Raw genomic sequence first — 17,566 nt, 5'->3', positions numbered from 1 at the left:
CTATTTTTAATTCGGCTGATAGCAGTGACAGATATTTCCTGACAAAACAAGCTGAAGTTTAGGTGGGGTTTTTTTGTTAATTGAATTTTCTTTTTTATATACAAACTTGTTAAATATACGCAGTTTAACATTTCTGAAAAGTCATTTAATTTCCATCACCATCTGACATGTCTCTCTCTTCCTATGTGTGTAGTCTAGTGGCCACGCCTGGCCTCTGTCTCATCCTCTCTCCCGCTGAATGAAAGCAATAAAATGTGACTATTTTTAAGTCACACTCCACAGAGGGATGAGGCAGTTTGATATGGTGATAAATAATGATGCGGCAGGCATAAAAAAATGTACCCATGTGCACACGCAGAAACAAACAAATACACCTCCCTTTCAGTACAACAATTATTTGTAGTTTTTAATTTTCAAGCACTTAGACAAAGGGAACAAATTCCTCCATTAAAGTAACATAAATGCTGTATTAGGCGAGAAAAGAAGAGGTATGGTACTCTTTTGATTATGTTAACTTGTTGCGTCCTTGGAGCAATATCTGCGTCTCCACAAACCATAGTTAATGGAAACACACACTCATTTGCATTTTCTTTTTGAAGCACAATCCACCCATAGAACCATGTTGGGTGCATTTATACCTGCAGTTGGATGTGGTCAAGCATTATAAGCCCTTATCCCCTGAGATGCATGTTATTGCCAGGTGAATAGTCTCCCAGAGTCCTGCTATAGTTGTTAACTTTGACCATCCAGTCAGGGACTGGCTTACACACCAGGTATGGCATTAGCAGATATGAAAGCAGCAGTGTTGTGGGCCCTGAGGAGCAGGACTGAGCACCACAGCACTCCACTTAAAGTGAAAACTTACCACTAATGGGTTTTCTCTGACCTTTAACTGGTGATCATCACATCAGGTAGATTCTTGTTAATCTCCCAAAGGCTCATGTCAGATTGATAAATTGATAGAATGAAAAATGTGTTTTCAATTAGCTACCAAAGGCAAAATACTCTACAGTATATCAAACTAAGTCAAAGTCAAAGTCCATTCAGAAATATTGCACTTACTCATTTTTTTTCATTTATGTGGCCGTTGAATCTAATCATTTAATGTTGCCATAATTTGATATAGTCAGCATTGCAATGTAGGGAATTTCTGACCTGAGATTGGTAAATGGACTTATATATGTATTTATATAGCGCCTTTCTAGTCTTCCAACAACTCAAAGTGCTTCACCCATTCACACACACATTCATACACTGATGGCAGAGGCTGCCATGCAAGATGCCAACCTGTCCATCAGGATCTAATCATTCACACACTGATGACACAGCCTTCGGGAGCAATTTGGGGTTCAATATCTCGCCCAAGGACACTTGGATATGCGGACTGGAGTAGCCAGGGATCAAACCGCCGACCTTCCGATTAATAGACAACCCGCTCTACCTCCCTCCTGCCAGATTTGCACCTCCAATAAAGAACAGAGTTTATGAAGTGACCTCTTCATGTCATCCCAAATTATGTGAAATCCAGCATCTCCTCTTGTTGTCTCGGGTTGTTGTTCGGCTTGTGTGACTGAGTACATCTCATACTTTTGGTTAAATGCTTAACAATATGTTTGATTTAACTTTAACTACTATAGAACTCCCGTAGCAAACCCAGTAATGCTCAGTGTCGTTCTCTCCGTGGCCCGGACTGGCTATCAGGAGCGCTGGGCGAATTTCCCAGCTGATTGAGCCGGAGTGCCTCAGGCCAGTGTTAAAAATGTAAAATGTAATGGGTAAATCATTGTATTAAGAATCTGAACTCTGCAAAACAAACTAGTAGCCTAACTAATATTGCATTGTTTCCCTCTGAAATGTAGTAGAGTAGAAATATGAATTTACATAAAATGGAAGTACCTCAAAATTGTAAGTACAGTACTTGAGTAAATGTACGTTCCACCACTGCTTCACAAAATTGTTTACAAGAGCACACAGTTCTTCATAGATCTAGCCTCTTAATTTTGCTCTTAATTGATGCATTTAACTTTAAAATGTACAACGTGCCCCACCGAGCAGAAAAAAAAAATACTGGTACAGTCTACGTGGGCTATGACCGTGTGGAGATGACGTCAGATTCCCTGGCCTGAATTATGTTCCGAGTCCGGCCCTGTCTTTCTCTCTGTGTAGTTCTGTTACCCTTCTCTTTCTCCATTTATTCAGTCTCTCTTCCTTAAACTCCTGTCTTCTTTTTTCTATCTGTCTCTTCACATCTTGCCTGGAGGCAGGTATTAATTGAAGGACCCTTGTTATAATAGGTTCTAATTGTTAATCACACAGCCTTGTTAGAGAGCAGTCTGATTGTAATTACAGATGCTCGTTAGCCGGGGTTCAGTCATTAATTAGACATTGTGACCTTGGTAATTACTGCAGCCGTACATGTATGTGCACAGTGATTTCCTCTTTGAAATGTTCATGTGGAAACTTCCAAAGACAGCTTTTTTCAGAAGTAAAGAAGAACTTCTTTGGCTTCCATGTGGACAGCGGTGTAAATGTAATGTGTCTTTAGTCCATTGTCCTTTGGTTGGCTTGTTCCAGTGGAGTGATAACACATGAAGATATTAGAGATTTTCATGTTTCAGTAATTCCTTGATGAGAGATGAGGCCTCCAACTCTTATGTGTTTAAAGCAATCACCCTAATTCCTGACAAATATTGTTAACATTGTAGCTGTATTTTACTTTTCACAAGAATTAATAGTGGATGAATTATGGATTTTAAATGAGTTCAGGACTAGTGGCAGACGTTGTGGTTATGCTCAAGTTAAGAGATGTAGAATGGGACAAAATAAATGCATGTCACAGGCTACATTAATCAGGTTAATGAGCATAATAAAGCTTTGTCACCCCACTGTGCACACAGTATGAGAGCGCATTGTGACTGTGACTTGTGGGAGATTATGAGAGTCCCCAACCATTGTGGTCTATACAAAGACAAAACACTGTTGTATGTTGGGGACGCACGTAGGAGCTGGTCTCGTTATTATCAAATAATAAAGATAATTATTAATATCAATACAATTAGTATTAATTAAATCAGCAATATATACTGTATATATATTAATGAAAAAGGGGTCCTAAATTATGTTGGTACATAAGCTCAAAAAGGCATTTGGCCATCAAAAGTAATTAAGAATTATCACAATGATTATGAATTTTGTTGAATAATATGATTTAATGAATCATCCTCGGGGCATCACTCTTTGAAACAAAGAGAAAATGACGTAGTCTCATAAGCCACCGGGGGCAGTGTGTGACAACTGTGGACTGCAGATCATGTTCAGTGTATGTGAACAAAGTCAATGTCCTCTACTAATGTACCACAACTAATCTCTCCCTCTCTATCTTGTCTCGTCCTCCAGGCACTTCCTCTTTAAGACAGGTACAGGCACCACCCCCCTCTTCTCCACGGCAACTCCTGGCTACACTATGGCAACAGGCTCCGTGTACTCCCCACCCACCAGGCCGTTGCCGAGGAACACCCTGTCCCGCTCTGCCTTCAAGTTCAAGAAATCCTCCAAGTACTGCTCATGGAGGTAAGATGGAAATGAGCCATAAGAAACCAAGGTCCTGTTGATTTGTTGCCGTATCCGTCTCATATAGAACCATTTTGTAGCTGTGATGGGGTAATTATTGGGACTCATTTGTCTGTTGCTTTAAAAGAAAATCACATTATGACACAACAGAAGCATAATCAGTGGTGGGTAGGAGTTGTCAGTGGTGATGGCCCTTTCTTCTGTGCAATTCCTTTGGGTATACATTATAATTTCTGACAAATAGCAATGGCTGGGACAGTAGTCTACCTTCCAGTCACAAAGGGAGATGAAGTTAAAATAAATTTCCAACAGATTTGACGAAGTTTTTAAGTTATGGACGGGCAATTTGGGCTTGACTCGATGTACGTAAGTATTTGGAATGGGACCAGTCTGCTTAAGATGATTCTTGTACATCATTCATTGGGAGTCTGGCATAATCGTGTCAATCCAACGAACTCGATTTTTGGCCGATATTAGGGTCAGGACAGTTTGGTTACCTGGGTACATGCTCCAGATGTCACTGCGTAGCTTGAATTAAGTAGAAAAAACACACCATACATGTAACATCAAATTAAACAGAAGGCACTCCTTTCGACTGCTACATTACCAACCACATAAAACGTCTTTCCTCTGACACAGCGAAAAGTTTCTTGTTTGCAATTAAGAATAGGCTTTCCAGAAGCTTGTCAGCACATAAGAGGTCAGTGTTTCTAAATACTCTTCTTCAGAGAGTAGAGGGAGGAAAATTCAGATCCCTTTCTGCTCAGTCTTGACACAAACACACACAATCAGGGTGATATCCCTGAATGTCACAAGGACATACTGCAAAGCTGACAACACTGTGAAATCCATCCACTCAGTGCACAATGGGAAAAAAAGAGAATTCAGTACAGTATATTCAGCCAGCTTTTTATATAATCAGAATGCTGTATACGGTATGTATATACACATACACAATGGTAGACGCACATTCTCAGTATTCTTTGTTCAACATTTGTTATTTATGTCCTTCCTGCCTTTGGCTCCCTTTTCCACACAGTTTTCCTTTCTTTCTTTTATCTTTCATCACTCCTTTGTCTTATTTTTCATAGTTCTGATGTCGGACTCTGGCATACCGTTTTTGTGTCAAATTATTGATTTCTTAAGGAAGTAGTTGTGTAATAAGCAGAATAATATACAGTTAGCAGGTAATAAAATTCAAGGCGATGCCGCACCCCGATACGTCATCGCCCTAGCCTCTAGCCTCGATCTAGTGATTTTCAAACTTTCGTACGTCACTTTCAGAAAATGACACCTCTAGTCACCCTGCTGTAGTTTAGTGAGAAGAAAAACTAAGGGCGTTTTCACATTAGGTACGATTGATACGTACCGTGCCTGATTACGATTGCCCCCCTCTCTGCTTTCACATTAGTAAAGTTGTTCCGTACCCGAGTACACTTGCGTCATCATCCACGTGTATTTGTTTATGTTGAGATCAGCTGTTCTAGTGGCGGAGCATCATAAAACACTTCATTCAAAATGAATAGAAACAAAATAAAACTCACCAATACCGTCGTTGTTAGTCTTTCCAACAATCACCAACTCTGGTTTGGTTGAAATAAACTCTTATTTCACCGAGTTTGATGTGAAAAAGTGGCAGAGTCTACGCTTTATATTTTAAGGAACCTCTCACCAGCCCTCCTGCTGTATCATCCACGGCCGTGCAGCTCAGAGGATGAGATCGGCGCATGCTGCGCGCAGATACAGACATAGATATGAAACAGTTTTATGTCTACAGATTTCGGAGGAGACCGGCGGCGTTGGAAAAAGCCTGATCTTTCAGAACTACTCGTTAACTGCTAACGATACTCATTTTAAATAGCAGTCCGTGTTTTGGACTCCAGACCACCTTTTCAAGTGGACTCGGGTACGGATCGACGAACCGTGCCCAAGTACGGTTCGGAGCGTTTACACTAATCAAAGGAACTGGACTTTGGGGACAAGTGTACCCGGATTCGAGCCTGGATCACTAATGTAAAAGCACCCTTAGACATACAACCAGGGTTCTGACCTAGTAAATCAAACATCCTGGAGTGGAGATTTTGTATTTTGGGTCTAAATGCTGACGATTTCTTCCTGGCAGCACAGCTCTAGGTTAAACTGAATGGAAGTAGTTTGATATGACAAAAAAAAAAATGGTCAAATTAACATTGCTTTGGTGTTTTGGACATAATTAATGCGCTAGCACATAGACCTGGTAACTAGTCTTAGTAGTCGGGGCCAACTCTACGCTGCAGAACGGAAGAGAGTCACTTTTGTAACGCTGCATGAACAGGGACTTTATTTCTCTTCTGTAGCAGCGAACATAACACACGGCCTTGCTACAGCTATATACTGCACCCTGAGCTTTATACGGCTGACTACTGTAACTTAACCACCCTTAACATCATGCACTTCGCTGCAGCTATACGTCTACCTGCTGCCACTTCTCACACACACACACACACCGGAGAGACTCACTGCCCACAATGAACCTGCCAGACAATGTCACGCGCACAGGTTACATGGACATGTGACATCAAAGACAGGTTTGAGTTACATTTAACAGTCGACTGAATCTTGGCAGTAACTGGAGCCATAAAAGCAGCAGTCAATTGTCAGCCAGCTGCCATCTAATTGGTTGTGAGACTTTGCTAGCCTGCTGACAAGAGCATCCAGGGATTTTTGCTGTGTGACATCGGGGGGGAACCCTGAGAAATAAGTGATAGCACTTTCTAGGATACCCATGTCTATAATGCATTATAAACATACTTAAAATGCCTTACAATTCCCATAGTTGCATACATAAATACATATAATATATTTTATAATGCATTATAATCACATCATAATGCATTATAATGTGATTTATAAGTGAATCTATCTATCTAATTATTTGCTTTAAGTAAAGTGAAAAAAATATCATTAAACCTTTGCAAGAACAACACACAAAACATTGTAAAATCACTTTTTTTAGCTTAAAGCAAACAATGAGCACTTATAATATGACATTGTAATGCATTATAACAGTGATAAAAAGTTTTGAATGTATTACAAATATGGAAATTATAATACACTGGTCCTTGCAACAACAACAAAAAAATGTCAGTGAGTGAGCAGCAGCTATTATGATACTTGATCATTGGCTTGACCATCATTATAAAATGCTTTATAATGTGTTATGATTATTAATATAAAGCATTGAGTGCTTATAACTATAATTATATAATGCTATAAGCAGATTATTACACAGCTTTGTTGAATACTCGATTTTGGTCAATCACGGCATTCTACAGTCTGTTATTTTGTTTATAACAGACCGCTACTATGGACAAGTTCTGATGTCTGACTCTGAAGACTATTTTTGTGTCAAATTATTGATTTCTTAAGTAAGTAGCCGTGTGATAAGCAGGATAATGTACAGCTAGCGGGTCAGGGTCCTGCATTTCCTTGTCGGGGTTTATTTCAAAACAACAACTGGCTCGCTGTACATTATCCCTTGCTTATAAGTATGTTTATAATGCATTATAGACATGAGCGTCATAGAAAGTGTTACTAAATAAGCAATTCCCACAGCAGCATGTGAGTAGTTGATTATTGTAATTTTTTGTCAAACCTATCACTGTCAAATGTATCTATCAATGTCAAATATTTCATTTGCCATGGTTTCAAGGCCAATAATAATAGTGTGCGTACATGTAATGTTAGCTGTTTACTTCTATCCAACCTCAATTTTTGTACAATGTTACATACAATATAATGTCTGCAAATTGCACGCAACCAGAAATGCTCGCTGCTAACCACAACTCAAAGGTTCGCACAGACCACAGTTATTGTGTAGTGTTGTTGGCATGTCGCTATAGAGATGAGGGCCTGGGTTGTCGGGGTGTAGCATTCACAGTGAATACTGCAGGAACAGATTAGAACGGTCAGAACTTGGTAGGAAAAAATGTCCTTTTCTAAGGTACATTAAAACATTTTGCACAGGAAACATTGAAGACTGAAATATGGTGAAATTCCCCATTAACGAATGAAAAGGGCCGTCATGTAGACGCCACAATCGTTTGCAAACAGAGTGTATTGTGGGAGTTGATCATACATCAAAAATTAAACAATTGTGTGAAGCTGCAACAATAAATGTCGAAAGTGTTTTCTTTGTATTGTGAAGGTTATTTCAGACAAAAAGCCAATACTGAAGAAGGTGACAGCAACACAACAATCTTTTTGTTTTGTTCTTTTCCTCAGGTGTACAGCCCTCAGTGCAGTAGGACTATCTGTACTGCTCTCTGTCCTGCTCTGTTATTGCATAGGTAAGACCACACACACACACACACACACAGTGCTGTGAATACATGTACACACATGAGACTGAAGGGTTAGTTTGGCCCAGGTGCAGGATGACAAATGAGACTTTTATTTCTGCTTTGTCCATTGTAAGTCCCACCTCATCGCTCCTCCAATCTTGTCCAGTTTCCGTGCCTCTCTAGCTCTCTCTGTACCGATCGTTCTTGTTCTCTTGTTGCGGCATGTGTTGGTTTTCACTCTGTGGTATGAGCCCATCAGATAACCACACTGCTAGGGTTTTCCTTTCTCCAGGCCTTATTCATCCGCTGTGTTCCAGGATGTGCTATAGGTGATGTGTAAGCTAATATGATTTAATGGTTAAATCGTAGCTGGAATCCTCTTTGGAAACATGGTTTTAATAATACAGTGCTGAATTGTTGGCAAGATGTACCATCAGATTTTCAACATCACTCCACCAGAATGAAAACAATGGTTCACATGATCCTTTTTCCACTACATTTTTTTTTAGTGTAACAACAATAAAATATTGATTTTAGACCGCAATAATTCTCTTCTCATCAGAAGAACTCTGCATAATAGTGATGACAGACAAATATGTAATACATCAAGTTGTAGGAATGCTTTGTGCACTTTTCTTCCATGATGCCGCTGAAAGGCAGGAATCTTCTCAGAGTAATAACTCAAAGAGTTCATTGTCAGGTTTATTTGGGTTTAGATAAACCTGACAAAATCAGTGTTGAAATGTGTTATTCTCTCATATTTAGTATTTCTTTTTTTCTTTCTTTTTCAGGCTTTAGTCATACATGCAAAACATTCCCTTAAAACCGCAATGGTAGCACTGTCTATGACACCCATGTATATAATGCATGAACATACTTAGAAAGCATTATAATCTGCTTACAGCACTGTATAATTATTGTTATAAGCACTCATACATATCCATAATACTTTATAACAATAATCACAACACATTATACATCAGTTCATCATGACTTATAAGGTCAAGTATCATATGACTTCATAATTGCTGGTCACTTACTGACTGTTTTTTGCAAGGATCATAGTTGCAATACATTATAATATTTTACAGTGCATTCTATTCACTGTTATAAAGCATTGTATTGCATTTATAAGGTAATCTAAGTGCTAATTATTTGCTTTAAGTAAAGTAAAATATATATTCAATATATATATATATATATACAAGAACAGCACACAAAACATTGTAATGCATTACGTCAGTGTTTATAATGCATTTTAGACATGGGTGTCATAGAAAGTGTTACCAATGCAGTTTTAAAACAACCCTTAATTACCTAGTCTCTTTAGTGAATAAATTGCAACACATAATCAAACTTTCCCTTTTAACAGACTTAAATAAAGACTTATATAAATATGGTGACCCTTCCCCTCACTGTAATTGTTTTTAATTATGTTGGGTGCAAAATTAACTGTGGGTCAATGGAAGTCAATATCATCTTACAATGTTAATAATTGTCTTGTGAAAGTGTTAATTTAAGCCACTGAATAGACTGAGTCAGTGTTCTTCTACTATATAAAATGAGAAATGTCACATCAAATCTCCAAATTAATTTCATACAATTTAAATTTTTTATTTTTTTAAATTTGATTGTTGTGTTTCAAACATTACTTTTGTCCTCGCTGGACTCCCTGGAGGTATAACAGCATAACAGTAGTGACCCATGAGGTGTCCCATGGGTTCAACTCTCTCTCAGATACTGACGTCAATACAATCTGTTTCTGGACACTCAATTTGGACCACTTTCACATTTGTTGTGAAAATTTGAATTCTTAAAACTTGAGAATGAGCCCAACATATTTGTAAGTGCAAGCTTCAGTCCAAAAAATGAAATCAAAATAGTATTAGCCTTTTTAAATCCCAACGGAGGCCTCACATTGACACCTGTAGTCATAAAAATACTTCAGTGCTTTTCCTTCTCTGCTACATCGCTTTAGAACTGTCAGGGCAGGTTGCTCCTTGTTAGATTGTGTGCGAGTGATATTCTTTTTTAAAAAGCCTTGAGAGAAAGAAAGATGGGGGAATGAACGATAGAAAAAAGAGTCAGAGGGGAGGAAGAGAGGTATTTTTTCTAAAGGTCATCGATTCCCACAATGAACAGAAGCATTTATGATTGGAGCTCAGGTGGTCCTTGGACTTGCAGATCTCTTGCCACAGGCTAGTCTTCTGTGTGTGTGTGTGTGTGTGTGTGTGTGTGTGTGTGTGTGTGTGTGTGTGTGTGTGTGTGTGTGTGCGCGCGCATGTATCATGGGCTCCCTCATGTAGCAAAATCCTTGTTTCTGCTTTAGTCTGTCAGTTATTGTGCATGTGTTCTATTTAGATTTGAGGTGCATAGTGTTGGAGTTAGAGATGTTAATAATTAACCGTTTAATCGTTTACTGACATTAAGCATTTTAACCAATTAACGATTAAAGAAATGTTAATAATTAATTAAAAAGCTGAGAAAAACTCGTCACTTTAAGGAGAAAAGCTGGTCCACCGTAAGACAGTCTGAGCCGGAGTTACAGATACAGGAAGTTGGTTCCTGTCTATAGCTCGCTTGAGCGGAGCGAGTTGTAGCCTCGTAGCATTCATTCACCGACAAATAAACTGTACACACACTGTCTGCTACACCTACGTTCACAGCTATAACGCCACCAACAAAACCCACATTCACTGAAGTTAAGCCGCGCTGACAGAGCTTATGTGTGTGTGGCTATAGCGGGCACGGAGACACCGGCAACGCTAGCAGCTGCTAACGTAGCACAAACACACACACTGTTTGTTGGCCAATCGCTATCGTTAATCCGGACAGACAGTGTATCCGTATGCCGGGCAGACACACAGCGGACAACCTGCTAAACTAAACTAAGTTTCCAGTGGAGACTTTTTCTGGGAAAGTGGCTGCCTGCTAAGTTAACTCTCCCGGACGGTGAACTGGAGACAGTGAATACAGCATACGCTCCCGTACGGGTGAACTGGGGACTCCGTTGTCTGTTGTGCTCATACACTGCAGCTGGTGCACCGCTGCATGCGAGGCACAAATCTTGTTGGTTAATAATCGGTTAACGAGGGTCGGTTATCGGTTAAGAGAATTTTTCAAAATTAGCATCCCTAGCTGGAGCGGCTTGACTATTATGGGAAAATGACTATGGACTCTTTTCTTGCAAGCCAAATGTCCAACAGCTCTATGACCTTGCTGCTCAGAAGCCCCCCCCCTCCTTTTCCAAAGTCTGTTAGATCATATTCTAATAAACCGTTCACATGCAAAACACGTGGGAATGGACAAGCTGCTGCAGGCATCCACCTGTAGTGACACATATGCAAATATAAAGGGACGATCCAGATTTGCTGTTTTTTTTTTTTTTTTCTAGTCATTGACTTTATATGCTAACAGGCTGTGTTAACAAAGACACACTCATTCACACATAAAAGCTTCCCCTGTGACTAATTGTGACCAAGGTGTTCCCCATAAAACAAGGCCCTGCATCGAACAAATACTCAGCCACTATGAGAGCTGTTACACTCCATTCAGTAAACCCATTACGATGAATGTCTCTCCGCGACTCCCACTGGGGTGTGCTGACTTTTAATGATTCTGTAAAATCCATTCATTCAAGTCTTTTCTGGTCCAGTGCTTTTCACAAAAAAAAGATGATTTTTCCTCACCCACGCTTCTCTAAAACCAGTTCAACTGATTTTTCCAATCAGTGTGAGTCAAATAAATTGAAGAGTTTTTCGAGGACACACTGCTTCAAGTCAATCATTCTAGAATTAGCTTGTACTCCTGCATTTGCATGGCAAGGCCTCAGCTATATTATCACGGGTCTGGTATCATTTCATGATAGCTACAGCATAATCATTTGTAATAAGTAGCAGAGGTTGATTTTGATCTCTTGTGAAACTGGCTGGTCAGTAATTTGTAAAATAACAAGGACACGGTGTCAGAAATGCAAAGCACCACTGTCACGTAGGACTCCTGCTGCTCAGCATTTATGTCCAAAACTCAGCTCAAAGCCATAAATACATATGGGTTGAACTCTGGTATGCCTCAGATGAATGTTTATAATAATAATAATAATAATGATGATAATGTTTATATATAAATTAATTTCAATCTATCCTTTATAGAAGTGGTTATTTGTTTAGTACTATAGCTTTAATTTGCCTTTGTGTTAGATGTCAACCATAATTTACTTGTAATTTAACTTATAATTTATATTTTAACAATTATTTTTTACTTTGAAAGAAAAAACATGATTTGCTGTATGTATGGCTGTGCCTTCCATATCATATCATCTCCCATTAGCACACAAACAACTTCATAATCAGGTAAAATATGTGGATATACCACTTAGCGATACCACTTGTTTCAGGACCAGCTGATATGCTAGAGGAAGTTAGCAACCTTGAGAGCTTTACAGCCCAATGTCTGTTGTCTCATATATACACGAAGATAAAACTTGTCTCATGAAGCATGCTGTTGAATGGTATTCACTAATGTAATCAGATTAATGCATGTATATTATGTGAAAATATTCAAAATGTAAAACATGCTTTTAAAGGATCTGCACACCTCCAGGTGTTTTCACCCGCTGAGGTTGATTAGACGTCTGCTCAGGTTGAAGTTGGGCAAAGCCCCGAAGCACTTAATCCCATCACCCCCCGACGTTTATGTTGGATGTTTCTTCAAAACCCCAAATTACTTTCAATTTCAAAGTTTGTAAAATTCTTGCTTCCTACTAGATCTGTGCATTGCAGCTGCAATCACTTTACCCAGCAGTTGGGTAGCAAGACACAGGAACTTGACTTGGGTCTTAAGGAGCTGCAGCATGTATTTATGGACAAACTGAAACCTACACTGTACAATTACTGCCACTAGACAACTTTACTGCTAATTTGCTGCTAATTACCTGCTCTGATTGCCAACACCTGAACACCTGTCTGCCCTGAACGCATCCACCGTCTCTCGCTCGACCACACACTCACTATGCCCACAATATATTATATTCCTTAAAGCAGCTACGCTACTCTTACTTGAATGTAATATGTAAACCTGTGGATACCAATTAAACCCGGCATCCACCACCTTAGTTTCAGCTTCACTAAGGGCACAATACTTCCTGCATTGGCAGCGGACATAAATCGTGAGGTGCAGAATCCTCCAATTTGGATGTAATTCCTCAGGATACTAGACTGGAATAATTTTGCGCTTTCAATGTAACAAATCAGACTGATAAAAGTGGAACGAAATCCACAGGAGACTTGTCAAAGCAAGAAAAGGACTGGTGTACAGTAACTAATGGCTGCAATCCATTTAGGTGTTCCCTGCAATTAGGCATGCTTCCTCATTGGACTTAAAGGGGACATATAGTGAAAATCTCACTTTTTCAGTGCTTGTGCACATACATTTGGGTGTCTGGAGTGCCTACCAACTCACAAACTGTGAAATAAGACAACCCAGTCAGTTTTTTTGTGATTCAACAAGCCAATAAGAGTATCATGGGGCTTTTTCGGGAGGGGGGTCTTAAAGGGACAGGCACTAAAACGGAGTGTTTCAAACAGAGCGTGAACACAGGTATATTCAGACACACAGGATGAGAAAAAACAATGTGTTTTTTTAAACATGTTCTAGTAGAAACCCAAAATACAAGTATAAACTTAAACTAAACTAAATGAGCATGATATGTCCCCTTTAAATGGCATGGAGCCATCACTAATGCTAATAGTTACACCTATGCTTTTGCTAAGTCAAGTCAAGTCAAAATATCTGCTGTGACAAAGGCCTCTTAAGGACTGTGTGCACCCCAACACAGTCCTGACATGAAGTCTAAATCAAAGACTATGGATGTGCCCCCTTTACATTATACGATGGGAGCCCTGCTTCTTCTTTCAGCATTTATAGTTGCTACACATTGTTCAGGGGATGTCATTTTCAACAGCTATTCCTGTTAGTATACAGCACTGTCACTAAAACATAAAAAAGAAGTGAAACAGTTTCCTCTGTTATGTTCTCAAAACATTTCCTTCCCCTAAAAGTGTTGAATCAGGCCGCCGCATCCCTCTCAGTGTGTGTCAGATTATCAGGATGAACTGGGATCAGTTTGCACTTCTAAACGGACACAGTAAGGCTGACAGTGTGCGCTATAGGTTGTTGATTCCAGTCCTTCTTTGAACACAGTAGGATAGTTCATCTTCTATCGATCCAAAGTTCTCCTGCTGCAGGGATTTTCTTTTTTTTTTCTAAAAAGCTTCCACAGGATGGTTTCCAGCACTGACTTCTCATCGCAGCTTCACATTCACAAACCAGAGAGAACAAAAAGAACAGGAAATATTAAAAGTTAACACCAACTGACCCTCTTAGCTCTTGCATGGATGGATGTATCAGGTAATGCCAAATTACCACGACCTTCATGTAACAAGAATCTATATGGTTTTATAGTTTTTACCTTCCTTAAATCCACCAACTGAATTCCTCTGAAGTGTTTTGTTAATTCCCAAATTTCCTAAAAAGGTTCTGTTAGAGAGAACCGGTCTTGTATGACTGTTACCATAGCCATTAATCCACACACACACACACACACAGGCTCCTGTCGATTAGCCAGCACTCTCCCATGACCCTTTGCTCCTGTCCTCACCAGGAGGGGTTGTGGATAACGTGCTAGCACAGCACGGCTCTAATTTAATGAGGCAGAGAGGTGTGTGTGTGTGTGTGTGTGTTTGTATATGTTGGTTCTCTCACTAAATGTTCCCAAGTTGAATCAGTAATTGGTCCTTGACACAACTCTCTCTAATATCTGCTGTGTGAGGAATCCAGTCCAGACTCCTCATGTGTTCTCCCATGTTTAACCAACACAAACAGGTTACTGCTTCTGATCTTTATGGCATTGTGTCGGGCACTGTCGTGGGACACGAGCCGCCTCGCATATCCAACATCTAACTTCTCTCAGATGTAAAATACCTAGGGCTTTGTTTCTTTTATTTTAGTAGCCCATTATAGTCTGTGTGCTTTTTAGATGCTCCCAAACTTATTAGGAATATATTGATCCTCTGTTGTGTTTCTTTGTTTTGGCTGGTGTCTCATTTAAGGATATTAAATGTTGGCACATGATATCAGCTATCACTATATCGCTATCGCTTACGTTGGTAGTGGGCTTCCAAATCCCATTAAAAGTCATTAAGCAGTTCCTTCTACATGCTCTGTTACAGAACAGGCCGTAGCCTGGAGAGTGATTGGTAAAGTATTAGCTGTTCTGTGTCGTTTAAAGGTCCCATATCATGCTCGTTTTCAGGTTCATACTTGTATTTTGTGTTTCTACTAGAACATGTTTACATGCTGTAATGTTAAAAAAAAAACTTTATTTTCCTCATACTGTCTGCCTGAATATACCTGTATTTACCCTCTGTCTGAAACGCTCCGTTTTAGTGCATTTCAACGGAATTGCAACAGAATTGCGTTGCTAGGCAACAGTTTGGGTCCATGTTTACTTCCTGTCAGCTGATGTTATTTACATACACTTCAACAGGAAATAAACTGTGACACATTAAGAATTTTTATGTTTTAAACCGTGTAATGATCTTTATATTGTATATTTGTGACATCACAAATGGACAGATATCTAACGGCTTGTTTCAAGCTCACAATTTCTGAATACGGGCTGTGTGTATTTCTTCGTATATTGAGTGTTTTGATAGTTTAACAGTATTCATATAGCACTTAAATCTGCTTTATAATATAAAAGACATGAAAATCTTTTATAATATGGGACCTTTAATATGATTGCACTGTAAGTGACACTGAAAGGTTTAATTATGGTGCTTGCACTCTACTTTGGGCTATTAGAAATAATACGCTTTAAGTACTCAGCTACACGTTGGCATTATGATATACATTTTGCATTACACATACTGTTTTTCCCAACATGATGTGAATGATTTTTTTCCACTATTTGTCACCATTTCTCTCTCAGAGTTGATCAATATTCTGAACATTCTGCACACGTTGCAGGTTATACATTGACTTCCTGTTTTTAAATCTTGTAAAATGTTTTTCTGTTTGTGGAGAAGTTATACAAACAGAAATTGAGGCATAATTTCTCAATGATGTATGCTGCAGCATCTAAGGATAGGCATATGCAATAAGAATCTATCCTGAAATGTGTCATAAAAGTGTCCCCCAAAAGTGTGAAAGGGCAGATTGCCATAACATTTACTGACCACACACATTCTTGCTCCCATTTAGTCTTTCCTTTAGTGCCACCCTCAGGACAAACTTTCCACATATCCTTAACTATTTTCGACTTCTAATATTCTGTCTAATAGCAATCTGTGGAAATCAGGTCCACAGACAGTATTGGTGAATAAACTGCAATTTTCTTTGTATTGAAGATAATTCTTAATTTTTGCCTGAAACCAGCAGAATGAGGCTGGAAACAGTGGGTGTGCTGTGTAATATGAATAAGTCCGTGTAAATGCAAAACAACAGCCTACGTTATTGAATCGCAGTGTGTAATTTTGTTGGATTGACAAGGCAAAGCATTTTTTTTTTTATAAAACATCAGTTGTCATCAGCTCTGCACTTCTTCATCAGACAGTCAGCACAACTCAGCGGACACCGTGCAGAATCTAGTGAGCGAATGACATCATGCACAAGTGGGCAACGATAACCTCACGAGATGGAGGCGGCCTCAGTTTTTAGAGCCAGGCGCTGCAGTTGCTCTCGACTGACTGCAAGACCCAGGGCATGATGGGAAACGCCTGGCTGTCGCCTGATCAAAGAGCTGATTGGCTCTTAGTTTTGACAGCAAAACACCACGTGTTGTAGAAAGTCACAACTTTCTGTGTAATTGTAATATTTAACACTAGATTGTAGGATATTAGTCTCATGTTGTGCAATGAAGGTTCAGTATGTTAACAAACATATCTTGTGTGTTTGATATTATTATAATAATGAAGGTTATCTATATATAACACTTTTCAAAACAAGTGCTCATTACAAAGTGCTTTACAAGGCGGACATCAAAATAATAAAGGATAGAATCCAATGCCAGACGCATGCACATTTCCACATAGATTTACAAACAAATATAAATAAATCCCCCAACGTGGTGTGAAAACTACAAGTAGCCTACAGATCGGATCTAACAGGAAGTAACTTTTTCTGTGACTTCCTGTAAATTCTTCGAAGGCTGCTCAAAACGGCTGGAAACTGTCCGAATTGATCGCAGCTTTTAGCCACCCCCCCCTGTTGCTGCCGCCTGACCCCGTCTACTTTCCAGGCGAGGAGCATTTCCAACAAGCCTATTGTCAGATTAGCTGCTAGAGGCTTCCATTGATGTTAACACACACACAACCGTATATCTTTCCCTGGGTATTGGTGAATGTGTTTGAGAGAGAAAGAGGGAAATTGGTTGTAATGTTGTGTGTGGCTCTATATTTGTTTATACTGTATGTGTTTCCATATGGGCTTCAGTGTGTGTGTGTGTGTGTGTGTGTGTGTGTGTGCAGTTGCCCACTTAATTTGTGTATCTAGCCTGGGAGCATTATAGATGTTATTCATGTTTCCAAAAAAAACTTAATGCTCAGTAGGCCTATGCTTAACAACTCCTAATCTTCCCTTTCTTTCTCTTAACTGTCCTTCCTTTCCCTCTCCTC

General features: G+C 39.3%; 1 protein-coding gene across 9 annotated transcripts in view; it reads left to right on the top strand.

Annotated features, from left to right (window-relative positions):
* Positions 1-17,566, top strand: part of LOC119485982 (teneurin-3) — a 387,301-nt gene that overhangs the window by 252,933 nt on the left and 116,802 nt on the right. For all 9 annotated transcript variants that reach the window (XM_037765855.1, XM_037765854.1, XM_037765852.1 and 6 more), the window contains 2 exons: positions 3,397-3,570; positions 7,834-7,898. In XM_037765855.1, coding sequence (XP_037621783.1) covers positions 3,397-3,570; positions 7,834-7,898 — 239 coding nt within the window. The remainder of the gene's footprint in view (positions 1-3,396; positions 3,571-7,833; positions 7,899-17,566) is intronic.

This window comes from Sebastes umbrosus, chromosome 3 (genome assembly GCF_015220745.1).
Source record: "Sebastes umbrosus isolate fSebUmb1 chromosome 3, fSebUmb1.pri, whole genome shotgun sequence".
NCBI classification, from domain to species: Eukaryota; Metazoa; Chordata; class Actinopteri; order Perciformes; family Sebastidae; genus Sebastes; species Sebastes umbrosus.
The sequence above is the reverse complement of the archived record's forward strand: the minus strand, read 5'-3'. Positions and strand labels throughout refer to the sequence as shown.